Source organism: Macaca mulatta, chromosome 9 (assembly GCF_049350105.2).
Source record: "Macaca mulatta isolate MMU2019108-1 chromosome 9, T2T-MMU8v2.0, whole genome shotgun sequence".
NCBI lineage: Eukaryota > Metazoa > Chordata > Mammalia > Primates > Cercopithecidae > Macaca > Macaca mulatta.
In genome coordinates, this window is record NC_133414.1 from 22,274,806 (window position 1) to 22,299,395 (window position 24,590).

The 24,590-nt window shown below is 37.5% G+C and overlaps 1 protein-coding gene across 6 annotated transcripts in view; it reads right to left on the reverse strand.

Moving 5' to 3' along the window:
* Positions 1-1,366: 1,366 nt before the first annotated feature.
* Positions 1,367-24,590, reverse strand: part of NEBL (nebulette) — a 377,968-nt gene continuing 354,744 nt past the window's right edge. For all 6 annotated transcript variants that reach the window (XM_015146582.3, XM_077945918.1, XM_077945916.1 and 3 more), the window contains 2 exons: positions 8,593-8,699; positions 1,367-7,319 (listed from right to left, as the gene is read on the reverse strand). In XM_015146582.3, coding sequence (XP_015002068.1) covers positions 7,143-7,319; positions 8,593-8,699 — 284 coding nt within the window. In that variant the 3' untranslated portion in view covers positions 1,367-7,142. The remainder of the gene's footprint in view (positions 7,320-8,592; positions 8,700-24,590) is intronic.

Genomic DNA, 24,590 nt, shown 5'->3' on the forward strand with positions numbered 1-24,590 from the left:
GTTATCCACAAAAATTAATGAAAGTTAGTTGGGGCCACATAGCCTTGGACAGTAACCCTCTGGAAAAATGGCAAGAAGTGTGACTGTCCTGTGTTAAGAATCAGAAACCAGTTCCCTTCAAGAGTGATCTGATGACTCAATTTGGGATGCAGAAAAGTTTCCTCTTTCCTGAGGTAGAATAACAGGAGTTTAGATGTTGTCCATTTCTCTATTTTAGTTTACTATTCTCTTTCATGTTTGCTGCTCAAAACAGAAAAGGAACTGTGTATGTGGAGGGGGAAGCTACAAAGATTAAAATGCCATAACGTAAACACAAAATCAGCAACTAGACCCTTGGTTCTAATACTGACTTTGCAACTTTTGAATCCATTTTCTCATTCTGCTTTTCTTTCATTAGAACTCTGCAGCCCCCAAATACAAACATAATAGACAAAGGCCTGAGAATTTTGCTTAGAATGACAGAAAGGAGCTAAAGTTCACAACTGGACCATACCCAGTTTTCTGCCATAACAAAACTCATATTCAAACCCTCTGTATAGGAGAAGCATATATTAGTCCATTTTCACACTACTATAAAGAACTGCCTGAGATGTGGAAGTTAAAAAGGAAAGAGGTTTAATTGACTCACAGTTCAGAATGGCTGGGGAGGCCTCAGGAAACTTACAATCATGGTGGAAGGCGAAGGGAAAGCAAGGCGCCTTCTTCACAAGGTGGCATAAAGGAGAATAAACACAGGAGGAACTACCAAACACTTAGTAAACCATGAGATCTCGTGAGAACTCACTCACCATCACGAGCACAGGGTATGGGAAACCGACCCCGTGATTCAATTACCTCCACCTGGTCTCTCCCTTGACACGTGCGGATTAGGGAGATGATGGGGATTACAATTCAAGATGTGATCTTGGGTGGGAACACAGCCAAACCATATCAAAGGAGATTATATAAAGAAAAGAGCAAAACTTTCCCTTTTTACTTTTTAGTTTATTATATATGAGTATTTTTATAGAAAGTTATTTTGGTAGAAAAGTTGTTTGGTGGGTATGTCACAGTTACCTGTAAAACTAACCTCACAAATGTTTAAGATAATAAAATTATAAGCACAGTCTATTTAAAACCTAAATTAGTTTTTGTCAGAAAAAAAAAAAAATCTAAAGTATTCATTTCCTCTGTGGCCTGGGTTGCAAACAGTACATTTATAATCGTGAATGGAAAAAAAAATAGTCTCAGAGGGGAAAAAAGGTAGTAAATTCTTCAAATAAATAACTGTGCTGCCTTGTAATTTCAAATACGGTGTGTTTAATTCATAATACTATCAAAATATTCATTTCATACTTATGGAATATAAAAACCAGAAAATCCAGTATTTGGAAGAAGTGTTTATTCTATGAGATGTCATCCGCAAAGTTTATCAATTTACAATTAGGAAGGATTATGAGCCAAAGACCAACTTTTACAAAATAATACAGTAAGACTAGCATCCAAATCGCATAGATTTATGTGAGAGTGAAAAATAGGGTATCACTCACTTTTTCAATTATCGGAAGCGTAGGGGGGGAAAAAAAGCAATTGTGTTCTATGATAAATGAGCCTTTCTTAGCTGAGAAATCAGTTTCTTCCCATTTTATGTACTCAATTTGCACACTTTCTATTCTCTGCTCCAAGCCATTTCTTTCATCTTAAGAATATAAGGAAATTAGAACTGTACTATTGAGGACATATGAGGAATTTATTCTTGAAAGAAGTTAACTACAATGAAGCATTGTTGCAGTGCTTTGATATAAAATCAGAAAGATACTGAGCTTGGAAAAGCATAATATTGTTATTACTTACAACTAAGTTCATTTGGGGGAGGAAAATATCTTGACTGATTCAGCAATGTAAATACACTGAAGCCAGCACACACCTCTGATGTGATTTGATGTGAGCTGTCATGTTACTCAGACCCAGGGTATTATGAGGGTGCATTACTTACATCTAACAACCCATGCTCCAGGAAACCACGGTGAGAGCCAAGAAGTAGAACCATTTTTTTATATCCTGCATTTATTTAAGCAAACCAAATGTGTAGAGATAGGAAATTAATGTGTTATAATGTTTTACAAATACAGAGAGAAGACACAGAATATTAAGACCCTGAAGAGAGTGCATTTGAGAACACAGTTTTATCATAGGAGATCACTTGCAGGGAACACATTAAAGCCATTGCTGACACAGCCATCTGTCATTCCTGGTTTGCCGTCATTCAAGTAGTTTCAATAGCTAAATCGGTGATTTGCTTTTAAACAAATATTAATGTTAATGATTAGGGTAGCCTTGAAGGGTTTGTGAGTGACTATACTATACAATGTGATGCTAGGCTTAATGTGTCATTTCAATGCTGTTGTACATTATGCAGGGGAAATAATGTCTTATTACACATTAACTGCGACATCCACTAAAATGTGAACTAGTTTGCATAGGTTAGTCCTTTGGGCAGCGCGATGTTGCTCTAGTCCACCAAGGCTTAAAGATTCACAGTGTAGAGGAAAAAAATATGAATTAAAGCATTTCTACTAAAATATATTTTAATAGCTGGTGTTAACAATTTGCATAACAAAAGCCAAATTATATTAATAACATTGTAACATTCTGTGAAGCCCCTTCATTTGGAAAACATTCAATGTTTTCTTCAAAACTGTTACACTCTCAAAGTTAGTCTTGCAAATTAATCATCAACCACAATTCTACATATTTTGAAGCAAATAGAAGCCAAACTGCACAATGGTTCAATTTTGATCACAGGTCAAATATCAAGTTTCACATCATGCCTGTAATACACCTGGTGATGCTTCCTAAATGCTCAGCAATTCATTGCATGGACACTGGAGAATGGGACTGTGATGCAGTTTTCTCTTTTCCTTTAAAGTACATCATTCTTAACAGCAACTGGATTACAAAGAAGTAGATACTATGCAAACTGGATACCATATATCAAACACAAAAATCCTATGGAATTCCCACGAATATACTGAAGTCATACAGACAATTGAGAAAATTTGCTCAAAGATTCTTCCAAGTTTATGGATTCAAGTAGTCTAAGCATCATGGAATAATAACCACAGAAGCAACATACAATGCCTTGACTTTTTTGATCAATAGTTGACAGTTAGTTGCCAGGAAACGGTCCAAAAGGCATGGAATACTTCAGAGACTTTTATTTTAGCATCCTTGTTAGTTTACATAGCTTCTTACTTAACTAAAAGCTCTCCCACCTCCATATCATGTTACCCAAAACAACCACAATCTAGCCACTTTTAGATTATCAGAAACAAATCGCTATGGTATACTTAATTTATGAAGTGAAGTTCATCTTGTGTAGTGAATCTAGCCTCATAATTATTCTATCTTACAATAGGCATTTTAAATCCCAAATCTAAAGTTAATGTTTATATAGCTCAACTGTATATAAATCCACAAAGAACCTTCCAGAAATAGAGGGAAGAAGTGGGCATTTTCTAAAGTTCCAAATCTTTAGAGATAAAATACAATCATCAGCTAACACCTTTAATATCTGTCAGGAGCATCCTACTTCCCTACCACAAAAATATCAATCATGTGTAATAAAATATTACTACAGAATATGCAGCAACTTTCTTGCTTGGTTTTCTTTCCAAGACCATACTAGACAAACAAGAGTAATCAAAAAGGCACCTATATTTGTATATATCTGTATTATCGTTTTGGTATATATTTTATCCACTTTCTATAGGGATGTGTTATTAAAGATCACACACGTTTTCTTCACCTTTTATTGAAAACATTCCACTGGAGATGGATGAACCTGAAAATGAGGTACACCCCTTGAACTTCCACTGTCTTTTTAGAAAAGTCTTGTTCCTCATTCCCAGAGTGCTGTCAAGCTCAGCATGGAGAAGAGGTAAAAAGACTGTGGCACATTGGAAAAACCAGATCTGCATCTTCTTCAAGAAATAAACCCAGTGGCCAGAGAGGGGCTGGTCTAATCTTATCCATATTCCTACAAGGTGCTTGAGGAAACTGTGCTTACAAATGCCTGTGTGGTGTATGGAGGTCGGGGAGACCTGGGATCATCAAGAGCCTCCTCCATGGACATTTGATAACCAGATAAATATTTCAAACTGGGCTACACTGCAAGTGTGTAAACAATAACAAGAAGACATGAAGGATTCATTTTGCCATAGGTTAGAAATAGAAAGCTTTCTAGAGAACAAGAATTATTAGTAAAAACATACTACAAAAGCTTACGACAAAAGCAATATATTCTGTTGCTATACTTTGCTCGAGAGAAAGAGAGAGGATCCCCATACAGCTTTGTTTTCAGAATCTTTTAAAAGTGTATCAAACTGTTCCTTGTGCTTCTGTCAGGCTTGAGAACACATCAAACTTCAGAAAGACAGGTGCATGCTCTCTGTGCTTGGACATTTACACAGTCATCTTTAACTCAATTTTTAAAATCTTCTTTAGCTGTCAGCTTTATGCACAAGATACTTGTTGCCCCATTGAAGGTGGGAGGGAAGGACATGGAAAGTAGAAAAGTTGTTCAGGCATGTAATTTTGTTTAAATGATGCTTTTAAAAATAGCACTTTGGTTTTATACATATACTTTTCCAATATTTCTCCTGAGATTCTTAACATCCTGACAAGCTTTATTAACAACTGCCAACACTACCAAATTATGGCCTCAAAAGCATGTAACATCTTGTTCAGTTTCAGTCTTCATTGTAAAATAACTACCCTCTAGTTGAATTCTGATCAGATCTTAATTCCTAAAGGCTTGAAGCAGAAATATTTTGCTATGCAAACATTATTACATGAAGCTTAAACTTTTAGGAGACTTATTCCTCAAATATGTATTGACTTTTAGGTTCAGTGAATCTGGTTTTGAAATGGGTGGATGAAATTACTTTCCTGATTACAAGCATTATTTCAAGTCAGTTTTCATCGTGGTTCCTATAAATGTGCTATTTATCCCAAAATTGTACCTATCCTACATTTAGTCTGAACATTTAATCAACAACTACTCTTTCTTATAATCACAAAAGAAAATGGCCTGCCTGGGTGAAACGTAAATATATACTTAGTAAAATAAAATTGAGCAGGTATTTTATCCTCAGTTTTAATGACAGATATTCTTGCAAAAATATTGCAAGTTCAGTTTATTTTTGTAGGGTTGTGTACAATGTACCAAAACAGATAAGGGGTTTTATCACTTTAATCACGACTGACCATTTCAATGAGAGAAAACCAGCCAAACCCCCTTTAAAGAAGTCTCTAGTTATTTGCCTGCATTTATTTTTTCAACTTTATGTCAGTGACATATAGATGCAGCTTCAGTGTAATAAAGCTTATTTGCTCTTTTAGCCTAATAAAATGAAATCGCAGATTTTCAAAAGCATGTGCTAACTTTTCTAAAGTGTAAATAAATTAGCTTTGGCCTTTGGACTAGTAAATGCTTCCTTAAAAGATGTTTTACAGGAAGTTTTGTTAATTTCCTTGAATATAACATATAAGGCAGATATCCCTAAAACCCATACACTTTAGTACATTTTCGCAATGTTTGCTTTTTCAGTTTTATCATAACTGTGAAATCAGACCCTAAATGAATGCTACCCTGTTGCAGGTCACAGTAAACGGCACAATCAGAAAGACACAGGCTTGCTGATGGGCGCCAGTGGCTTGGTGACCTTGACTGCAGGCTCTGGATGAAATTTCAAGACCCACCAGCAAGGGCTAGTGAAAGCCTGCAAAGTCACTTATTCGAAAATCCAAACATGACAACGCTTTCTTTCTTAGAGAACAGGCTCTTGGGCCTGTACTGAAAAATCTCTGATGACATTCCTGTTTCATTCCCTTAAACATGATTTAGAAAATAAAAGCCAGAAGACGGAAAAGGACGTCTTTTGATTAACCAGTTTTGGTGGCTAGATTTCCATTCCAGAATTTGAATACCATTTTCCAAAAGAAGACACCAGATCATCTCTGTATGGAATTGGTAACTTTGTTTGCCGGGTATTTTTCCAGTCACACTCCAGCTTCCATTGCTTCATTGGCTCCTGTTACGTTTTCTTCACTTTGAAATCAATGGTGGCATTAAGTTAATCAAAGCTGTTCAACAGAACACCTAAATCGCTTATTTACTAGATTATACATGTTATTTCCTAAGGTGTAAATCCTTCAAAACTAGAGTGCAATGCAGGAGGAAAATCTCAAGCATCTTTTCAAAGTATGGTTTTCTGATGAGCTGGCGACTAGAGGAAGAAAGGGCTTTTAGGTATCAGTCACCCTTTTTGCTTCAATAATAGGAACGCGCAGTGCAGCTGCCTATGTTACAGAAGCTTGAATCTACATGACATGCAACAGGGTAAATGCTACTAGGGAAATTATATCAATGACATTATAATTTGCCCTTTGCAGAGTAGCTGTGAAGTTATTTGGTCCTGGCGTTCTGTGGAACGGAGCATAGACTTGGGTCCATAGAATATAAATGGAGAGTAGGAGATGCCTTGGTACAAATGAGAAATAAATAGATTCCAGTCAGCCTAGGGAACAAGGAAATTTCTCTGTTTAGTAGAAGTTTCTAGATCCCTAAGGCCACCAGTCAATATAATTTTAACCAGACTGTCCTTCTGCCACTGTTTACACTTATTATATTGGGCAATTTTCACTAATATTGGAAATTGCCTCATGACTCAAAAGCAAAATGGGTTTTAAATTATTGGCTGCATTACCAAGTTAAGAGAATTGGCTTGGGGTGATTCCAAAGTGACAGCTAAGAAGTTTCATATACACGCTACATTTAAGGGACAATCAACATCTCTAGTAAAGTCTACAAAAATACATTTCCCAGAAGGGTTCAATAGCCAATCAAAGGAAACCATGAACACAATTAGCAGCACCAGGTGTCCAGACACAATGATTTTTGTTTGTAGGAATTACTGAAAATGCTGCTGTTTTCAGCCCAGAGGTCATTCCTTCTTCCTGGTACCTGTGTGTCTAATTGTCAAAGGAAGGATACATCATTGTAAAATAATGGCCAAGTTGTCTTAAAAGTATCTTCTATCTTTTAAAAAGATTAGGTTTAGGATACATTAGAATAAAGCTCAAAGGGCAGGGAGAAATAATTAATTAACAAACTCAATGTAATTTGCTGGGAGCATTCCTGTTCTCCCTGTTCTCTGCACTGTGCCGTACATCCAGCCATCGTCAATGGGCTGCACGTTGACAATGTAGTCGCCGTCTCGAAAGGAGACCTCGTCTTCATCCTGGGCACTGTAATCATACATGGCTCGGTAGGTCCTCTGAGAAAGGAAGAAGGGATAATACGATGAATACCAAAATAGCTACAGTCACAAATTCCAATCACAACACATCGACCCAGACATAAAGTAACTATTAGGAATGTTTTCAAACACATGGATCTCTGCAAATCTGTAAACCTAGCATCTCATCGTGCTGATCTCAAGTTTCCTAGTCTAGCAAAAAGCTTAATATTTTTGGAACAGGGATAGAAAAGTCACTAAATACAACAGCTAGCCCATCAAAAAGTAGGCTTTGAAATAATAAAGCCAAGTTCCCCTCAACTTCACATAACCCCAGAAACCTTAGATTATATGTGATTTCATATTCTTCAGAGAACAAAACTCGTCATATGTCAGAGAAGTCCAAATCTCTCCTGGCAATGTACTTTTCTTAAGCAGATGCTAAAAGTGTTTATTTCCTCTTAAAAATATGTAAAACAAATGAAAGAAAAAACCCATAATATATTCACTATATAGGTTTCTGTATCACTGTGGGAGAAATTGAGCATATAAATGTTCTGAATGCTAAGGTACATACTCAATTGTACTTATTATATTATGATTATAATGAGTTTTCCTATATTTGTTTTTGTTTAAGGCTAAGCATTTAGCTAACATTAACATCAGACAATCTCAAAATCAAGTATATTCACAGACCGAGGACACTGGCTGGGACCCAAAGAATTTTAGAGCAATTCAAGTTACCGGACAGTGTAGAAGAGTTTTCTAGATGTTGAGGCAAAGACCAAGAGACTATGTCAAGGGCTTGTAGAAGAAATTTCCGCATGAGAAGCCAAGTATAACTAGCAAATGTTGAACACTGCTTCCAAATTTTACACTGAATATATGAACCAGTTCTTCAAGATTTCCAATGGGAGATTTGAAGATATATTTTGGCCACATAATTTAGGCTTTTGTGTTCATTTTAAGATGAACTTGTAAATACAACCATCAATATCTGTGCTCCTAAGGCCTGAATAAAGATCATCATCAGCTAGTACCAATCATGAAGCAACAACTAGGATACTGTACTGGTAGATTCTTTGGATGCCTTATTGTTTTATATAATGCTTATTATTGCCTTCCTTTCTCAACAGTTTACCTCTGTAAGCTTTTTGCTTCCTTCAAAAGAGTTGTATAAATGGCAACACATCATCATTTATCTTTGAATGAAAATACCCAATGTTCAGTCAACTCTATTCCACATGTATTCACATGCTTGAGGTGAAATGGGAAGACCAGATAAGGAGGAACATATCAAAGGGACACTTACTAGATTTGGTGAATGCTGCATTGATCTCATGGATGACACACTGGTCTGGTGCATGTAGCCATAGCCTTGGGAATGGCTTTGCTGATAGGCTCCGGGAAGAACAGGTGCTGCGTGTTAAACATACACACACACAAAGATTCCGTAAAGCTAGCCTCGAAACACCCATCCCAAGCCCTCAGAGTGATGTTATGCTCTGCTAGAAGCTTCTGAAACAAAATGCCTTTTCAGTGTTGTGAAATTTGGGTTGCAGTGTTGTAAGTGATCTCTAGATTAGTAGAAATCTTAGTAATTAGGGAAACATAATTTGGCATGCAGTTAAACATACTTTAAACATTCTTGTTGCTGTATTGCAGATGCTATGTTAAAAACATAAACAAAAATTTTTCATACTCCCTTAATGAAATCATGTTTTTATTTGACCATGTGATCCTTTTAGGCATTTTCCAAAAGAAAAATAAGAATTTTAAAGGAATTTAATGACAGAGTATAAACATTTTCACAGGGTATTTCTGATATAACAGATACTGTCAATATTTCAAGACATACAGCTGAATGTTACTTTTACAAAGATGGCAAACATAATGTATGTTTAGCAACATATGTTTGTCAGTAGTTAAAAAGTCTACACCCTTTAAAGAAACATTTACTCAGAATATACGACGTCTTCGTTTTATGAATAAGTGATATTCAGCTGACTTATCAAGACTAAGTAAGTCAGCTAAATATGTTACAAAAGCCCGAGAAAACAAACCACTTAAAGAATTTCATAAATATTATTGTTCTATATTAAAAAAATATCAAAATAGTATTCCTTTAGTTTGTGCTCTCCAAACCACTAATTATGACATTCAAAAGGCATAGTTCATGTTTTGAAGAGCTCAAAATTCTAGAGAAGCCAACACAGAAACTAGATTTTAAAATCCCACAGAATCAGCAGACATAAGCTTGTGTGTTTCTCTGTGAATGTATTTAAGTTACCTGTGGCCAGAAACATGAGCTATAAATGAGGGTATTTTCATAGCAGGCCCTTCATTGTCTTTTGAATAATTTATATGCTACATTAGTAAATTTATATGTCATATGTGCTATAAAATACATAATGGTTTGCCATTTTTGTTTAATCATATTGAGTATATAAAGTAATTATAATGGGTTGATTTATTCAGAACAGTTTTTATAGTAAAAGAAACAAGATTTAATTCTGGGTGCTATGAATAATTAATATTTTATAAGTAGAAAATTCACTCTAATGATAAGTGAGATCATCAATACTTTAAATAAGTTTAATCATCAGAAAATTACAAGTCATTTAATATGTTCTCCAGATGATAATTATATTAGATTGAAAGGGGATTTTTTAAATAGTTCTTGAGTGAATTTATCTTATAAAGTTATTACAAATTATGCTTTATGTCCAGATAGGGGACCAAAAAGAAATAGCCAAGATCTCCACTTGAATTATAGTATATTATAGTCATTAAAACATGATTAAATATTAAATACTTCAGAAAAGAACACTTTTTAACTTTATCAACAAAATTTAAGTATTTGATGTCAAGAGATATTAAGGATATTGTCAAAATCCACTCACGAAGAAAAAAGAATGAAATTCCCATAGATCTCCAGGCCCTCTTAATTAGCTGAGTAAGAAGGCTTTTCTATGTATTAGAATCTGGAAGCACTGACCATTTATTCATTCACTGCCTCTCCTCTCAGCAAATATTGATCAGTTAATGTGTGCACAGAGCACACTGCATTTCCTGGCACACAGTAAGCCTTCACAAATGGTAACAATAATTATTACTATCCGCTATGTTCAAGGCATGCCAGGAAGAAAAGGGGTGACAGAAACAATTGCTCTCCTGGAGCACGGATGGGCCTGGGCACCTGGCCTTTTACCCAATTAACAAAATGTCACTGGCTACTCAGGGTTATTTCCAATTAAATTATTCAGGCTGCATACCCCAGACTGTTAGTCTTGCACTGGTTTTTAACCATTTAAACAACTCACGGCTTCATTAATTACTACTTGAATCTATTTGTAAAGTTTTAGAGATTAAATATAAACATCTCTGTAAATTTATAAAAATTAAATTTGAATTCATTGTCATACCATTTAACTACGAACTTTAAGTTTTGATGTGTAGAGGTAAGCACAGCCATCTTGAAATGTTTAGGGAAAACTTTCAGGAATGGACACTGAAAAACTTGGGAAAATAGGTTACCTCATACTCTGTAATACATTGAGGTTCACCTCGTTTATACATCGCAGTCCCAGCTTAGTGCCCGTTAAGTACTGACAATTCAAGAATGGTGCTTAACAATGTTCTCTCATTTTGGCTTTCAAAAAATAAGTATGCTGGGTACGGTGGCTCACGTCTGTAATCCCGGCACTTTGGAAGGCCAAACCAGGAGGACTGCTTGAGCCTAGAAGTTTGAGACCAGCCTGAGCAACATAGCAAGACTCTATCTCTACTAAAAATAACAATAATAATTAAAAAAATAGCTGTGTGTGGTGGTACATGCCTGTGATCCCAGCTACTTGGAAGGCTGAGGTGGGAGGATTGCTTGTACCTGGGAGGTAAAGGCTGTCATGTGATCTCACCACTACACTCCAGCCTGGGTGACAGAGAGCGACCTTATCTCAAGATGGCTTTATATATATATATATATACACACACACACACACACACACACAAAAGGTATATTTATGCCTACTCCTTACTTATATCTGACTTTCAAAGGGAACCTGTGCTACTGTCAAATATAGCAAGAAAAGAAAGTAATGTATTAGTCCTAAATGTGTATATGTTGGAGAGAGCAAGGAAGACAGTTTAGAATGAGAAACTTTCGAGTAAATATAACCATATATCTAGCCCTTGCAGTTTATCTTCATGCCTTTATTGATTATTCTCATTTGCCCTCTAGCTGAATTACTTATTAAAAAGTTTCTTTGATATTATAAAACCTACTTATCTACCTTATACTTGGAACAATAAAAGAGTTTTTAGGGAACTCCTACAGGGGTTATAAAAAACCATAACTGATGGCTTACGTCTGTAATCCCAGCACTTTGGCAGGCTGAGGCAGGCAGATCACAGGAGGTCAGGAATTTGAGACCAGCCTGGCCAACATGGTGAAACCCCAGCTCTACTAAAAACACAAAAAATAAGCTGGGCGTGGTGGCGTGCGCCTGTAATTCCAGCTACTCAGGAGGCTGAGGCAGGAGAAGCACTTGAACCCGGGAGGAGGAGGTTGCAACGAACCGAGATCATGCCACTGCATGCACTCCAGCCTGGGCAACAGAGTGAAACTCTGTCTCCAAAAAAAAAACAAAAAACAAAAAAACAGACAAACATAATTGAAAGCCTAAAGAAACCAACTTAGTAAAAGCAAATGGCAATTTAAGAAGACTTTGCATAAACACTGCTTTTCTATTGTTACGCTACATGAATGCCTTTTTTTGAAACTTAGGTGAAACAAGGAAAAGGAAATCTAAAGCAATGGCTTTACACTGGGTTCATTGAGAATTTGGTTGAAAGATAGATATTCCATGTATGAGATTTCTTCCATGAACACGTGGAATCAAAGGATTTTTTAAAAAACAAGATGTTAAGTTAATTTGGCAACAAACAAGGGCTTTTTAACCTAAGAGTAAAAGCATAGTGCCCTGTTTATTAAAGTAGTAATCAGGTACCATTTGCATTGCTACAGATGGGGGACAATGGCTTTTCTAACCAAGGAGTTTGAGTTTGACAGGTTGTTTTATTTCAACAACATTAAGGCCACAAATAATAGTTTTAGTTATACTAAGTCAATGAAAATACACACAAGTGTGACTCAACTTTCATTTCACATTGGTTAAGATTTATTGACCAAAGATCTAGAAGCTGACTGAAGCTCTTAGCATTTCAGGCTCTATTTGGAATATTCTACAATATTTATAATATCAAAATATCTCTTCTACTGTACAATAAAGTACTTCCACAGATAGCCTACACTAACATTTTCTGTTTAATGTTTATTATTAAAATGGAAAGAGATAAAACCAAGATAAAGAAGTGAATGCATGTGAAGATCATAAAGGAGCAGATGGAAAGGGAGGAAGAAAAGTTTTTTTGTTTTGTTTTGTTTTTTGAGATGGGGTTTTACTCTGTCACCCAGGCTGTAGAGCAGTGGTGTGATCACAGCTCACTTCAGCCTCAAACTCCTGGACTCAAGTGATCCTCCTGCCTCAGCCTCCCAAGTAGCTGGACATACGCCACTATGCCCAACCAATTCTTTTTTTTTTTTTCCTACAGACAGGATCTTGCTACATTGCCCAACCTGGTCTCAAATTCCCAGTCTCAAGCAATCCTCTTGTCTCAGACTCCCAAAGCACTGGGATTACGGGTGTGAGCCACTGCACCCTGCTAAGAACATTTTAAGAGGCTTACCAAATCTAAAACTGGAAAAAAGAGGACATATATGTAAATACACAAAGATTAGAGGAAATGAAAGGAAGAAATGTACCCACAATAAAGGTTGAAGAGTACTCAAAAGGAAGTTCACTGTGGGGGATGTACGCAGAGTGCGTGAAAGAAGAGAATATGATTAAGTGTCCTTGGTGTGCATGGTGCTTTGTATGTCATCATTTAATTACTGCGACAACTATCTAAAACAGATACCATTCCCACTTTACAGAACAAAAAACAACAGAGGCTGAGAGACTGAACAGGAAGGCAGCAGAAAAATTATTTGTGTAGTGAAGCCACAGTTAAGGTTTCAAGTCATCAAAGATAAGGGGAAGGTTTTGAAGGCCCCTCAATGACTATAGAGATACAGTCGATGGCCAAATTCTGAATACAAAGAAAGAAAGAGAAAGAAAGAAAAGAAAGAAAGAAAGAAAGAAAGAAAGAAAGAAAGAAAGAAAGAAAGAAAGAAAGAAAGAAAGAAAGAAAGGAGGGAGGGAGGGAGGGAAAAAAATAGTACTTTATGGACTAACTACAGATATAATGTGAAAAGAGAAAATAATCTGAGTTTTTTTTTATGGGCTTACTTTTTGAAAAAACCCAGAAAAAGGGAGAAAATCACCATTCAGAAATTTCCCAATAAAGAGTCTAGGATACAATGCAATTATTGTCATATTTTCTAATACTTGACTACTGTTTTATCAGCTAATGCACGTCAAAGAACTTAATGAGGTTTTGTTTTTCTTTTTAGGACAAAGAACCCCTATTGAGACAATCAGAGAGGAATTGCTAAAAGAGAAAGTATGAATATCTGCTAGTTATGAAAAAAGTATTAAATAATGAACTAGAGCCTAGTTAAATCCTGTCTAGTCTTGGCCGGGCACGGTAGCTCATGCCTATAATCCCAGCACTTTGGGAGACCGAGGCAGGTAGATTGCTTCAGCTCAGGAGTTTGAGACCAGCCTGGCCAACATGGTGAAATCCCATGTCTACTAAAAATACAAAAGGTGTGGTGGTGGGCACCTGTAATCCCAGCTACTCAGGAGGCTAAGGCAGGAGAATTGCTTGCGCCTGGGAAGAGGAGGTTGCAGGGAGCTGAGATTGTGCCATTTCACTCCAGCCTGGGTGACAAGAGCAAAATAATTTCGTCTCAAAAAAAAAAAAAATCCTGTCTAGTCCATGAGTAAGGTGGCTGTGCTGCTTGGTTATAACATAGGGCCATGGTGTGGACCTTTCTGCTCAAATTGCTTTTATACGTGTCACTGAGAGTTTCATGTCAAAGCCTCAAGTCCTGTTCACATTTGATCACAAGCCATAAGCGGGAGCTAAATCCACAAAGCTTATACATAATCTAGAAACAAGATGCTGTTTTGTAATCTGAAAGGATTCTTAGCACTACAGAAACCCCTTTTCCTTCCCTGCAGGATACAGAAGCAAGCCAGATTGCCTCTAGACTTTAGTTTGCAGATTCTTAATTATAAGCTCTGAATAGGGAACTGCCTAAGAAACAGGCTTACTGCGTAATAAACTAAGAATACACAGACTTCAATATAAAAATGAAGTGTTCTATAATTGAGTTAAAACCACCAAGTTTTAAAGACATGCCTAATCGTCGTGATACAAAACAATCAAGCTTAAGCTTTGGGAATCATTTAAAAATAAAAACAATCATTACTGTCTTATATACTAAATCTTCAGTTTCAGCAGGAGCAACAAACCCTGGAAAGGAAGGACAGGAGATTAAGGACTGAGGACAGAGGAAGAATCAGTTACTTGCAGTGTTTCAACTCTGACTGCATATGAAAATCGCCTGGGATCTTTTCAAATGTACTACGCTCAGGTCCCCCACACCAACTACAATAAATCAGACTCTAGGGTGGCAGTAAAGGAAATTGCATAATAGTGTCTTATTTTTCTTTTTTTCAACACAGGATCTGGCTCTGTCACCCAGGCTGGAGATGCCATCTCAGCTCACTGCAGCCTCCATCTCCCAGGCTCAAGTGATCCTCCCACCACAGCCTCCCAAGTCGCTGAGACTACGGGCGCATGCTACCACACCCAGCTAGTGTTTCTGTGTTTTTCGTAGAGATGGGGTTTTTCCACATTGCCCAGACTGTTCTCAAACTCCTGGGCTCAAGCCATCAATCCACCTTGGCCTCCCAAAATGCTGGGATTACAGGCATGAGCCACTATGCCTGGCTGGTGCCTTATTTTTTTCAAATGAGCAGCCACAATGCAGACCTACTGAACTGGCTGGCTTCATTCGCCCCCATTTGACAGGAATTTAGGGGCATATGTGGCTCTATTTTAAACACACGATTCCCCAATTCCCTCTTTTCCCCCAGTGCCTTGTTTCCAATATCTGTGGAGGCAAATGTTTGAACCTGGGCCTCAGGAAACAGCCTGGGACTGCAGGAAGAAATCCAAGTCAAGAAAAAGCTCATTGTAGAATAATTTGGAGGTTAGCATGCAACATTACTGGGAAAGCCAGTGCCACAAGGCAGCAAGGGGGGGTGGACCCCATTTCTTTGGGGCGGAGCAGAGCAGGACTTAATGGTCATCAGCTGAGAGGAAAGAGGAAGTGTGCAGCCTAAAACATCTTTGCAAAATCAAAAATTCTCTGTCAAGCCAATGCTAGGATCCTAATAATCAATTCTCTTCTTCTAGACTCTCATATTATCTTTGTTTTAATTTTCTAGTTTTAGCTAAATTTTATTTCTATTCCTATAATATAACCTATTCTTAGTATATACTATATCCTGCTTACTGCTGACCATACTACAGAAATAAATACTACTTATAGTAATAAAACAATTATCGCCATTATTACTTTAAGATTGCAAATCTATTTATTGTGGTGAAATATACATACCATAAATGTATCATTTTAATCATTGTTAGCTGTACAGTTGTTTGACATTAAGTACATTCATATTGTGCAACCTGTAAATCTTTATAAGAAAATGCAACCTACATAAAAGTATTTAAGCACTCAGGTGTGTACCCCTGTGAAAGTTAGGGGGGGAAAGAGGTAACATAAGACTCTACTTCCCCAGGAATACGGAATCTGCATACAATAAAAATTTGATAATATAAGTTAAGTGCTTACAACCCCATTAGCTCAAGATTTTACTAGTTTAGCTCTTAAATCTGCTTTTCAGGACATCCTTAGTTTTGGGCAATTTGGGATGTTCAGTTTGCTTCCTTACAATGTTCCAGCCCTGCGCTTAGCATGTTGCATGTTTTAGTTGGCGTAATCGCCACCACAATCTTCTTTTCACCAATGAAGGAGCTGAAGGTTAGCAGATTAAGTAACTTGGTCAAATATCAGAAACAAGGGGGAGCCAGAATTTAATGCCAAAAATCTGACTTCAGAACCCAAACTCTTGACTATACTAAACCCAAATTATTACAGAAGAAATGACAAAACAGTGTGAGATTCCTTTCAAAATAACCACTGCGAATTCAGAAATGTGTAAGCACACTATGGTATGGTGAGCAGAGAAGCTTCTAGGAGTAAGACTGGATCTGAAATTTGAAAAGGAGGCAGTCAACCCTTCCCCGTTGGGGCAGTAGAAGTGAGAAAGAGGGAAAGGTAAAGAAAAATGAATCTAAATGCACGGGATATGTGCCAGCCAGGCTTGTTAGGCTCATAGAGGTTACTCTATAATAGTCACTAATTTGTGTGCATATGTGTGGTAAACATCCAACTAGAAGTTTGTGTGTTTGTGGTTGATGAAGTATGCTAAAACATCTCTGGAAGAAATTATAGAGACAGCAATTCATCTACTTTTGGAAAAGCAAGCTCAAATAAAGTAGCATCATTTCCGAAGCAATGACTTTTAGATTTATTGTAAGAGTCATTTTAGCATCTGACAGGTCTCTGGGGAGACAGAGTGTGTGCGTGTGCATTGTGTGTGTGTGTGTGTGTGCCTGTTTAATTTTTGTTTCTTTTTCCCATTGCCGATACCAACCTATTTTATCCAAGGGCAATTATTTAGTCGCCTTATCTTGCATGATAAATTTCAAGCCTATGTTCAATATCACATCTCCTAATGTGACTTCAACCACATTCCCACTGAGTAACAATAGCCTCATAATGATGGCACCTAACAATCTTCAAAGTCATTGTGTACAACGCCGCCTGAAAAAGACCTCCCACCATCACTATTAGAATAAGCAATGCTGCCATCGACATATGAAAGATTTAGTTGAAAATACAATTAATTCCAAGAGATCTTTAACCATTTTCTTCCCTAAATATAAACAACCAGGTTTATAATATTCCTTAAATAAAATATTAATAGATTAAAGATTCTTAATTGCCTGTTAACTGCAAAAGGAAACATATGTACTTTGTACTTTTTAAACTACACATGCAGACATTACATTTCAGCATTTCATTGATATATTTGACTTAGTTGTCTCAAATAAGAACTTCTAGGCTGGGTGTGGTGGCTCATGCCTGTAATCCCAGCACTTTGGGAGGCTGGGGCAGGCGGATCAGTTAAGGTCAGGAGTTCGAGACCAGCCTGGTCAACATAGTGAAATCCCACCTCTACTAAAATACAAAAATTAGTGGGGCATAGTGGTGGGCGCCTGTTATCCCAGTTACTCAGGAGGCTGAGGAGAATCGCTGGAACCCAGGAGGCAGAGGTTGCAGTGAGCTGAGATAGCACCATTGCACTCCAGCCTGGGCGACAAGAGTGAAACGCAGTCTCAAAAAAGAAAAAAAAAAAAAAAAAGAAGAACTTCTCTAAAATATTATTTTGGGGAATCTGCAGTTCCTACATATTGAAAAAACACACAACATTAGTTGTATTTGTAATTATCCACCAGTTAAACTTGATTAGCCTCAAAAATCAAGAAAATCAGTACATTTTGAAGCCAACTGCTTTTTCTCTAGAAAAAAATTACTCTGCAAATGTTCCAACAGAACTGAGCTAAACCATAATATGGTTTAAATACAACTAGATAGCTTTAGATTTTAGAATTTCTGCTATTTTACTTCAGAATAATCTAGCCCATTTACTCCTACATTTAGATTTGAATTGCAACTTCCATTTTGTTCCCTCAGATTTGTTTCTCATTTTAGCTCTCTTAGGATAAACTCTCCAAGTTGTAACTATAATTCAAACCACAAATATAAGCAGAATTGTCAGGGAGAGAAAAGATAATTTCTTCCCCAAATTATAGAGTCTTTAATAATTATTCTCATGGCACAAAATCCATATGGTACATGTTTGTGTGCACATGAACACGTGTGAGCCATCCCCCAAAACAAGACAAAAAGAAAAGAAAGGAATGTACAGTGCAGAGACATATGTAGCTTCCTGACAAGAACTCCATGACTTTGGGCAGTTCTTTGATAAGATGAAAGCAATTCAGAGCATACAACTGGCAGGTAGACAGAGATGCTATTTCCACTTATGTATCCCTGTCCCTAAGACTAGCTTGTAGATGCAAATCATGCCATGACTGAAGAGTCAGCTCACAGCAAATCGCAATTTTCCTCAGTGAATACTACTGCCCATGTTGTATAAATCAATATTTAATATGAAGATTCATTACTCAAATACAATGAAAGAAATTGTCATTATTCCACTGCAGAGGATATTCTGGAAATACTTATTGGATCAATGCATGTAACATTTTTTTAAAGACTTAAAATGGCATTGCCTTTGGTTTTTCCTGAACTAGTGTATTCTAATACTGACCCTTAGACAATACCATCAATCCATAAGGAGTTCTCATATGTAGTTTTACACTAGACATCCTAAGTAACAAGCCACACTAAATATCATAAATAGGCATATCTTGGTGCTGATTAAATTGCTGAATGAGCACATATATATTTTCCAACAAATAGATATATATAAAACTGACTCAATGTGTCCCCAACATGATTTGAAGATACAGAAACACAAGAAAGTAAGTGTGAATGACTGTCTGGGTCTCAGAGAGCACAAATTCTCTATGTGGGTCTGAACAAACAGGCAGGTATGAAGATTCCCTGCCATGTAGGGAGGTCAACAGGTTGACTGTACACAATTGTAGGGATAGTTAGACAGGAGCAAGGTAAGAACTTGACAGAACAGTAGACAAGTTTAACACACACGGGTGAGGTATGGCACAAGAATAAGATCCAGGACGAGAATGAAAAATATAGGCACAGTGGTTCCATGCCTGTAATCCCAGCAACTCAAAAGACTGAGATGGGAGAATCACTTGAGGCCAGGAGTTCAAAACCAGTCTGGATAACAGAGCAAGACCCATCTCTGCAAAAAACAAAACAAAACAAAACAAAAAATACTAGCCAGGCATGATGGAGGATGCCTGTCCTCCCAGTGATTGCAGAGGCTGAGGCGGGAAGATCCTTTGAGCTCAGGAGTTAGAGGTGCAGTGAGCTAGGATTGTGCCACTGCACTCCAGCCTAGAGGACAGAGCAAAACCCTGTTTCTAATTACAAAAAAAAAAAAAAAAAAAAAAGTATCATGGGCATATCAGAAATACTAGGAGGAAGGATCAGGCAGTAAGAAGTAGCAAATCTGGCCACAGGGCATGAAATACATGACCAAGAGCCAGGGCCACAGATAATGGGCAAGCAAAATGCAGAAAATTCATACGCTATTTCCCCACTGTATTATTTCCAGCACGTGGAAATTTTAAAGAGTTCCTCTAAAGTCGGGAACCGATTCCCTGACCTACATGCCTAGGGCTTCATGTGGGGCACCTGACTGAAATGGAAAGTGGGAGAAAAGCAGGGAAATTTGTGACTGCGGAGATCACATTATGACTCTACTGTTTTGCACATGAGACAGACAGGTAAGTATGAATATCTGTTCAGTCTATGATCCAACTTGGACATTGATTTTAATCTATATAAACCAAAAATGACTACTTTCATTTCATTTGCTAATGTTCAACCATCCGATAAGCAGGAATATCTATTTTCTCCTTTACATGCATGTCACTTTACAGTTTATGAAGCTCTTCCCAAAAAGTTTTCTCATTTGACACACATGCTAGAGCCACATTTATATCCTTCCTGATGATCAAAACTTCTCTTTCTCCAAATCAACTCAGTCTCACAGGAAATATATTTTTAATGTTTTATTGTTTCCACTTTAAGTATCAGATGTTTCTCCTTCACCCACATACGGAACCCTTTGACTGAATCTTGGCAAATTGATGAAAGACACGTGTGCATTCTAGAACAAGTGCTATTCATTAGTATTTGATCCTTTCCCCAACTTCACACTCAGAAGAGAAAACGTATGACATTTCTTTCATTCCATTTCTATTCAGACTAGGAATACAAGTTTCTCTAAGGGCTTCAAATTCAATCAGAAGCCCAAAACTTTTTCTCAGGGAAGTAACAGAATGAACGAATACTTGCTAACAATGTATAATGTCTGTTTTTTCACAGGCTAGATGTACAGACTAGATGGTAAAATATAATCATGTGATAGCCTACAAATTGGAGTTTACATTATAAAGAAATAATTCATTTTTCTAATGATTAGATTCATTGCAGAAATTTATTTATTTTTAAGGCAGATTCTTGCTCCGTCACCCAGGTTGGAGTGCCGTGGCACAATCTTGGCTTACTGCAACTTCCACCTCCTGGGTTCAAGTGATTCCCCTGCCTCAGCGTCCTAAGTAGTGGAGACCACAGGTGCGTGCCACCACACTCAGCTAATTTTGTATTTTTAGGAGAGACCAGGTCTCACCATGTTGGCCAGGCTGGTCTTGTATTCCTGGCCTCTAGTGATCCACCCACCTCGGCTTCCCAAAGTGCTGGGATTGCAGGCTCGAGCCACCGTGCCTGGTTCATCACAGACATTTAGTATTTCAATCATCAACTCTTCATATCTTCCTAAACTTAAATGAAGACAGCACCTTCTCACTAGAGCCCAGCAGAGCACACATTTCAAAGGGGACAAATTTAAACACAAGAGCATTTTTGGGACAAATTTAAACCAACTTCTCAAATTCAGTTTGGAAATAACACTCAAAGATAGTTGGGAAGTACAACTGAAATTTTGAAATTCTCTTGCTGACTGCACATTCTTTACAGAAGTCAGGCTAGCAAGGAGTTGGACTGGGGAGTGATCTTGAAGGGTGACCAATCAGTAGTCAGAAAACTGAAGCAGTGGCTAAAATAGAAACACTAGCGAGTTTATTTTAAATGAAGATACATAGTTCTAAATCAGGAGTGTATTTTCTTTTTCTTAAATAAATCTCATGAATATTTGAAGTTTACAACATGATGTTATGGGATACATAATAGGTGGTAAAATGGTTACTATAGTGATGCAAATTATCATACCTACCATCTGACACAGTTGCGTGTGTTTGTGTGACAGAGACAAGGGCAGCTACAATCTACTTATTTAACAAAAATCTCTAATACAATTTTATTAACTACAGTCCCCATGCTATATGTTACATCTCTAGGTGTGTTTATCTTACATATCTGCTACTTTGTATCACTCGAGTTACATCTCCCCACCCCCCCAACCCCATTGTAACCATTGTTTTATCTTCTATCTCTGTAAATTTGACCTTTCTTTTTCAGATTCCACATATAAGTGGGATCATGCAATATTTTTCTTTCTATGTCTGGTTTATTTCACTTAGTATAATGTCCTCTAGGTCCACCCATATTATGGCAAACGGCGGGGTCTCCTTTTTAAAGGCTAAACAATATTCCATTGTATGTGTATCATTACCACATTTTCTTTACCCATTCATCCTTTGATGGGCATTTAAGTTGTTTTCATATCTTGGCTATTATGATAAAGATGCAATGAACATGGGAGTACAGATATATTTACAAGGTGGTGATTTCATCTACTTTGGGTTGGGTGTATACCCAGAAGAAGAACTGCTGAGTTGCATGGTAGTTCTATTTTTAATTTCTTTAGGAACTTCCATACTGTTTTATAATGGGTCTACCAATCTACATTCCCACCAACAGTGTGCTAAAGTTTCCTTTTCTAGGAGTGTATTTTCTAGTAGGTTTTTCTGGTTATCTAATTTCAGTGTTTCTGCTCTTCTGCATAAACAACAAATGCTCACAATAAGAGAGGTTGCGATATTTGAAAAAAAAAAATCTACCCATACTATTTCTACATCATTAGCCCCCTAGCGAACCACTGGGAAGGTCTCTTGATGCCTGAGGAGTCCATTTCTTGGTGAAAATCTAAACAACGCAGACCAGATTCTTAGAAAAGCTCCATGAATGGATTAAACCTCCACAGAAGAGACTCCGCTCAACTCCAAGTCTAGGTCATTGGTCCGCTAAATAGCGTTTAAGTCTCCTACAGGATAAAATCCAAGGAAAGTGTGCTGGGACCATGTTCCCTTGAGCCCTACCTCTGCAGAGATTGGGGTTCAGCACCGCCCACACTCTAGTTCCAGACTTCTTCAGCCCATCTACACACACAGCCTCAAGATGTGCTGAACTATACCAAGTTCCCAATGCGCTATGCTCTCTCTCATCTGCCCTTTTCCTGCCTAGAACATTCCTTTCCCATTTCTCTACTTGGCTATCTCTCTCTCTCTCTCTCTTTTTATTTTATTTATTTATTTATTTATTTATTTATTTATTTATTTTTGAGACAGGGTCTTACTCTGTCACCCAGGTTGGAGTGCAGTGGTGTGATCTCAGCTCAGTGCAACCTCCACCTCCTGGGTTCAAGCAATTCTCATGTCTTAGCCTCCTGAGTAGCTGTGATTACAGGTGCTTGCCATGACAACCAGGTAATTTTTGTATTTTTAGTAGAGAAGGGTTTTTGCCATGTTGGCCAGGCTAGTCTCGAACTCCTGACCTCAAGTAACCTGCTTGTCTTAGCCTCCCAAAGTGCTGGAATTACAGGCATAAGTTACCATGCCTGGCCTTTACTTGGCTATTTCTAACCCTATGCAATACTCCACAATGTTTTCCTGAGCGCAATGGTTTTACGCAACTGGTTCACCCACCAGAATGTGAGTTCTCTGAAAACAGTAACTGTTTATTGTATTTTTGTGTTCCCAGTATCTCATACATACGAGATACAAGATAAATGTTTGGTGACTGAGCAGATGGGGTCATGGGTACCAGTAAAACACCAGGGCAATTGGCTGCACAATTGGTGCACTGCCCTCTTGAAAATGCTATGGACAATAAACTGAGAGTTCCAGAATGTACTGAGGCATCTCTTGCAGCTCTTGAATACATATTACATGGGATGAAATGCTGGAAGTACAGCCTGGCGAGGGTGGGTTAAACTGCCACAAAATTCGAAACTCATTTTCAGTCAGTTAAGGCAGGACTAGGGTATCCCCACAGGATTCTCTCACAGCAAAATAGGAAAGGTCATGAGGTTAGAAAGCTGAAAATGTCTATTTTGAAAAGTGCATCTGTTTTTTATTCCCCATCACACTCCCATATCCTTTTATGTTTTCCGGAGGAAAACAGAAACACATAGCATACCTGAAGCAAAACTGAACACAAGTTCAAATCGAGGCAGGTAAACACCAGGTGACATTGCAAGCACACGCCAGTATTTGCGATACCAGAAAACTGCAAGTCAAGGAAAACCAAAGAAACACAAAGTAATACCGGAAAGCAGATACACATTGCAGGCAATGAAATAGAGGCAAACACAAAGATCAAAGGAAACCTCCCAGTGAAATAAGCTGAAATCATCAGGATCCTTTCCACTAAAGGAGCTGTGTGTCAAATAAAATATAAGTTAAGCGAATCTAATACCAAAAGGCAGTGAAGATAATTTCAAGTAATACTATTCATGAATCAAAACAAAATTGGGTAAAGGTTAAATAAAAACCTCTGTTCTTAAATCAAAGTAACACAGTAGAGATGTAAAATGAAAAAGCTTTGGTAACGTAATACATTGGGAAGTAGACTGAAAAGTAAAGAAAGTCCAAAATAATCATATAAGAAAAGAAAATACTGAACAAAGTAAGATGGGAAAATACCATGGGAAACAGATAACCAAAATGATGACAAAAACTGAAAGGAGAAGGCTCACATATTAATGCCCAAGAAAACCAAATGTGAATGGTGAAAACCTTGTACTTTTGCCTTAACGAAATGAGTTGATTGTTCAACCGTTTGTCCTAACAATCAGAACTTCCTCTAACTCGAAAGAAGGAACAAAACCTGTGACTCTCATAACTGCCCAACTACTTAATTCATAAAGTAAAACAGACCCCTTTCAGAACATAAACACAATCTTACACATAGAAAGAAGAGAAAGAAAAAAAGTTTATTTAGGCCACTTAGCTGAGGAAATATAAAATATCTGCTTCTTGTTCTGCGCCATTCTTACCACAGATGCAAAATTTAAGCCTAATAAGGTTAAATGACCTCTTTGATAACCCAGACCGAGTCGTGAGAGCATTGGGACTTAAGTCCAATGTCTCGTCCTCCAGTTCAGGGTTCCGGCCACCACAGGACACCACTGCCACACACCCCACTCCGACCGCAGGGAGACAACCAAATATTAAAGGACATTTTTCTGGGACATAACACATTTT